Source organism: Agelaius phoeniceus, chromosome 1, assembly GCF_051311805.1.
Source record: "Agelaius phoeniceus isolate bAgePho1 chromosome 1, bAgePho1.hap1, whole genome shotgun sequence".
Taxonomy (NCBI): domain Eukaryota; kingdom Metazoa; phylum Chordata; class Aves; order Passeriformes; family Icteridae; genus Agelaius; species Agelaius phoeniceus.
In genome coordinates, this window is record NC_135265.1 from 42,505,717 (window position 1) to 42,511,664 (window position 5,948).

Here is a 5,948-nt window from a genome sequence, read left to right on the forward strand (position 1 = left end):
TGATTCAGGTTTTATGCAAAATGCATGACTGTTCAGTGTCTCATGGGAGGTTTGGATTCTCTTCTAATACTTCCTAATAATGTTTATCTAACACAGTGTCTAAATAAACTATTAAATGTGGATTCTTGCTTTCAAAATCCATTAAGGGTTTCATGGATAGAGGATTTAGCAAATCATCTATCCCCAGTAGTCATTCTGTTAGAAAGATTTTAGATGGAGCTTTTATTTAATAAGAAACAAAATCATTGGAAAAAGAAGAATGCTCCAGTATTTTACTGTAATAAGATTTTACATCACCATCTACAGTTTTTTGGAGTTAGAGATTAAATTTGCATTAGACAATGCTCGCCAAGAGCCCTCTGTTGAAAGGCTTAGATTTCTGCCTGGATGCTCAGCATGTGAGCATCACAGTGCCTACTGTGCTCAGCAGTGCCTACCCATGCCAATGATGGCATATAAGCCAGGAACAACTGTAGAATCATAAAATATTTTTAGGCTGGAAGGGACTTCTTGGAAGCCATCTGGCCCAACTCCCTCCACTCCTACAGCTGGGCTAACTCATATCAGGTTACCAGGGCCTTGTCCGCTTGAATTTGAGTATTTCCAAATATGGCCATTCCACAATGCCTGTGTTTGATTACTCACACTGTGGGTTGGGGTTTTTTTTCCCTAATATCTAATTGAAATTTCCTGTCCTGTAACTTGTGTTTGTTCCTTCTTGTCCTATCATTGCTCAGCTCTTAGAAAAGTGGTGTTAATCTTATTTGCAGCGACAGCTTTACTTGATTCAGTTACTAGCACAAAACATTCTGGTATTTTCGTTAAGACCATGTTGAATATTGTCTATTTTGAACAACATGCAGTGATTAACAGGAACTTAAGCACTAGTGCTGAATTGGACTTTATCAGTACAAATGAAATAAATCTAGCCTGCTATAGAAGGCTTATAATGTTATCAATTTCTGACAACGTAGTAATATGACAGCATGGTTGTTGTCACTGAGGAATATCTTTATCCATCAGTAGAGGACCTCTGGAATTGGTAACCTAATCAGCAGTGCTGTTTGAGAACACGTCTGGGTCTGCATTTAAATCCAAGCTTTCTCTGTAAGCAGACAGATGCACCATGAGGCGTGCTGAGGTACAGGTGGGCTGTAGACAATATCTGGAACACAGCAGCAGGGCAGGAGTGCTAGCTTGAGCTCACATTGTCCCACAGACAATTCCTCAGCCTCTAAAAGTGGCAAGTATTTACATTGGTGGCAGTCCAGTCTGTAAGATATGAGGCTATATAATGAGGAATTTATTTAAAAAGTTGAAATATGTCATGTTTTGTCTGCTCCAAGCCCATACTTCTAGGCATAGTGTAAGCTTACTTTTACACAGTGTTGGCTGTGGTGGCCACACAAGCACAAGGTGAGAGTGTGCCATTTTTGTCAGCTTGCTATTTTCCTTTTTCCCAAGTCCCATAACTTTTTTTTTCCCTTAGAAATTACAGTGCTCTCAAATATATTTATTTCCTAATCTATGTTTTCCTCTCTCTCAACAGTTCTTTGCCTTTGTGGTTACCTCCTGCTATGCTGGAAATACATATTTCAGCTTTATATCCTGGCGATCACGAACTTTGCAGTAAATACTTTGTTAAAGTGAATTCTGTTGTGTAAAGTACCTTGAGGATTATCCAATTTTGATAAAAGCTTGGAAGAGGGGTGAGGTATTTTTGAACATTTCTCCTAGAACTGACACGATATAAACTGAGATAAATTGATTATTTATAATAATGCCATCTTTAGAGACGTTTTTAACCCGACTTTGTACTATATAATAAAATTTCATACTGCTTCTTTTAAAATTAACATAGTATTTTTCTAGACATTGTATAGTTGTTACTACTAGACCTTTAAAAAATCTTACTCAATGTGCCACGTATGTAAATGTAACTTTTTAAATGTTACAGTTATACTTTTGATACTGAAGGCTACCAAAACTAAGATTGATATTGTATTATTATGTATGAAAAAGTGACATTGTGCAGAAAAAAAATACCTGAAAGTTTAAAAAATAAATAAATAAATGCTCCAACTGTACATGTTTTGTAAACTGAGAGTAGAAGTTTGCTTTTTTAAATTTATTTTTCAGAGTACAATAGATACTACCAAGAATTCTGATGATCCTGTCGGTGTGCATAGTGTAACAGCTTCTCAGATCATGAGGTTGCTTTTGGTTACTGTAGGTCTGAAGCTGAAGAAATGTTGTGCCTGGAACACATTATCTTAACAGGTTTCTCAGATCCAACAGGCTCCAAAGCAGGAGCCCAGACAACAGCCCCTTAGTGCTCAGTGCTCAACCTGCTGAGGGCATCACAAATCTCTGGCTGAAGGTAACAAACACTTCTTGTTTCTCAGCAGACTCTGGTTTCTTGGGTTTTCTTCTCCTCAGATGAGGCCATTACTCTCTCTTATTAAAATCTGAGCTTCTAAATCCTATTAAGTGATACAGAGATTAAATCCATAGAAGAAATGTCAAGACACCAGTGCTACAAGCAAGGAATTTCCTCCCTCCTTTCCTGTCTACTGGCATCATCTGCAACTTGTTAGTTTAACAAATGAAGTTGGTACTCCTATTTAAATAACTTTGAATCAAGCAGAAGTATGACAGAATATGACTTTCAAAACAGATACCTTTGAAAATTACTTTCAAATACAAATTACCTAAGGATTTTTTTTCCCAGAAATTACATGGTGAGTGAAAGGTTGTGATTATTTTATGATGTTATTTAAAGCTTTCCTCATTTAAAACTACTGGTGAACCTTTTATTCTTGGATTAAGAAGATTTGGATTCCCTTCTAGTCTTCAAAAGCTTATTTGGTTGATAATATATGGTAGCAGAAAAACCTTACTGCTTAAAAAAACATTCTTTACTTCTCCTTGTAAATAAATGGTGTGTGGTTACTTTGTATATATGCCTTGCAGAAGATATATCAGCAGACAGCTAATTTCCTTCTTGATCACATGGTTTTCTTCTTGATTATCTATCAGTCATAAGATCTCAGTGTAAGGGAAGCCAAGATATTATTTAAAAACCTATACTTGCCTGCAAATTGCACTTGGCCTACACAACATAGGTCAGGCTGTCTGCTGCTTGCTAAATTTGTCCAGTTGTGAGAAGGAAGAATGGCTACCAACTCTGCATTTTATCTACACAGATAAAATGTGTCATTAAAATCCTGTATGCTCTTTTCCATCGCTGGGAGTAAAAAGAATCAAAGGCATTGAAATGATCCAAGTGCCAACTGATAAAGTGTGACTAGAAATATAGCCAGAATTAAAATTTCATCAGTGACTTCTCACCAGTTAAAAAGCTTCAGTAGTGATAGAAATTCTTTCTTAATTAACATTTGATGTATCTATTTCAACTCCAAAGGATGTGACTATGTTTGCACAAACATTTCAAGATTTTGCAGTAACTGCAATGGTTTGGTCTAAACTCATAACCCAGACCTCATTTGTGGACAGAGGCAGAAAGAGGGAGGAGAGCTAAGAGGAGGTTCTGTTTCGTCCAGTTTACCTAAAACTGTCATGGCAACTGTGTGTTACATGTCAGAGTTGCCCTTTAATGTAAGATAAAACCAGATAAGGAGTGATTCTGGCAAAATACCTACGTGCTCTCTGAGACTTCAGTGCTGATCCTCAAGGGAAGATCTGCAGAATGGCTTCTGAAGGCAAATTGAATCCTTAATTCTGAATTTAAAAAAATACATACTAGGCAAAAATTTGCTTTGTACTTGGCCTTGCTTTTTTTTTGTTTTTCTTCACAAACCATAACTTACCTGTCTTGCTCTGTCCTTTCACAAAGATAATTATCTTACTTCCCATGCTCTTTCTCATCTGTTGCCCAGGTACCAACTGTCTTGTTTTTTAAATGTTCTGAATATCCAATTAAAATTGGAGGAGTCTGCACAAGCTGACCATTCCTTTTGGAATTTGCTCCTCCAGTTTCAGGCCTGAAGAAAGGCATAAGCACCCAAAAGATAATCTTCCAGTTCACTCATCTTAAATATTGATTTGGAAACCATGAGTTAATGCATTTGTATATTCTAATATTGATAAAGAAGATAAGCTAGCTGTGGTTTATCATATAACAATTGAAACATGGTTTGTATCTGCTGTAGGTTAGAACTTGTAAGATTGAAAGAAGCCTTAAAAGAACAACTGGTAAGTGAAGTCATTAGTGAAATGCTTAATACAGATATTTAGAAGAATAAACAAACTGCTAATAAACTTGCAAAAATGAAGGTGTTTGACTTATAAATAACTTGTTTCAGACAAAGTCTCTGAAAAATCTAAGTCACATACATAAGGGTACTTGATGTCAACTTATGGCCATTAATTTTCATTTATTAAGGAGTTGTCAGTACCTTTTTTCATCCTCATACACAATGCCCCAAACAAGACAAAGTAAATAGCATGAGAACTGTAATAGAAGCTTCAGATGCAGTAGAGTTTGGCTGACTTTGTCCCAGTGCTTCACAGAAGACACCTGTATTGCTGGGTAGAAAACATGTCTGTTATTCTACTTGTATTAATTTAAAGTTATTTCTGTTTCACTGCCCTGAACTCAGATCAGCAGGGCCTGAGTCACACACACACTTTCAAAAGAAATAGAGAACTAAAGAAGCTGAACCAGCAGGTAAAACTGTGTATTTCTAAATAGGAAGTGAAGAAGTTACTGGAACCTTCCTCCACAGGGCTTATAGAAACCTGTAGCCATGCATGCTTCCAAATGGGAACTGTAAGGAGAAAAAAAAAAAAAACAACAGTAGTTTAAAAGTGGAACAAATTTTTCTTTTTATTTCTCAGCAGCTAGTATTTTACTCTTGTGGCAGTAGCCAGTGTGGTAGCTTTGATATCTAGTGACATGAGATAAAGTGTGGTGGGACAGGTAACACCTTTTACTGCTACCACAAGATGGCTTAACAGAAGTCCAGAACTATGTACTGCTTAATCTAGGGGGGACCATTGCCCACATTGGCAAACCCATTTTGCTCCAAGTAAATTGCTTATGCTGGGGCCTTATGTGTGTTGGGGGTCATCTGGGCTTACATGTCTTCCTTCTTAGGACAATTTTAGTTGCTGAAGGAACTTATTAAATACTAAATATGAGCAGAATCTGCATCGTAACTGCAGAATGAAGCAGCAGAAGATGGGATCACTACTGCAATGAGTACAAAAGTGGCATATGCCCAGCTCAGAGGCCTGCTGCTAGCTCACTTGTCAGAAAGCAGAACAAGTTATTTTTAAACGTGAAGAAATACATAGCTTCCTTTGCTGTGTTTCATTACAATTGCTGTATGAGTTAATGAAAACACTGGGCCTGAGACATCTGGACAGCCCTTACAGTTTTACCTGTTGCTGCCCATTAATGCAAATGGTTTTTATTTTTTATGAGATCGAGAATCAGATCTCATAAAAGACAAAAACCATTTATTATTGGGAGGGGGTTTGGCAAGAGTGGGTGCCGTGTAAGAAGGCGCTGTTTGCGGCTGTGCCTCCACAGCAAAGCACCGGAGTCGCTCTCCTGCCAGGGGTTTGTCACTGTCCCCTCCGAGCTGCTCGGTGCGGAGCTCCCTCCGGCCTGTTTCCATGGGTCCCGCTCCCTCCGGCCTGTTTCCATGGGTCCCGCTCCCTCCGGCCTGTTTCCATGGGTCCCGGGCGGGCTGCACGGCGCGGGGGCAGCCTCCCTGCGCGGCTCCCGCTCCCGGCTGTCCCGGTCCCCGCTGTCCCGCCTGGGCGCGGCGGCGTCTCCCCGGAGGCCGGGAAACCCCCGCGGCTCCCCTCGGCCTCCCCCGCCCCGCGGCCCGAGCGGGCGGGGAAGCGCCGCGCTCCGCCCGGCCCCGCCAGCCCCGGGGCGCCGCCGCCCGCCCCGCCCCGTCCCGTCCCATCCCATC

At 39.9% G+C, this 5,948-nt stretch overlaps 1 protein-coding gene across 2 annotated transcripts in view; it reads left to right on the top strand.

Moving 5' to 3' along the window:
- The window catches only part of CMTM8 (CKLF like MARVEL transmembrane domain containing 8), a 35,632-nt gene extending 33,065 nt beyond the window's left edge, over positions 1-2,567 (top strand). For both annotated transcript variants that reach the window (XM_054646732.2, XM_077190831.1), the window contains exon 4: positions 1,550-2,567. In XM_054646732.2, coding sequence (XP_054502707.1) covers positions 1,550-1,633 — 84 coding nt within the window. In that variant the 3' untranslated portion in view covers positions 1,634-2,567. The remainder of the gene's footprint in view (positions 1-1,549) is intronic.
- The last annotated feature ends 3,381 nt before the right edge of the window (positions 2,568-5,948 follow it).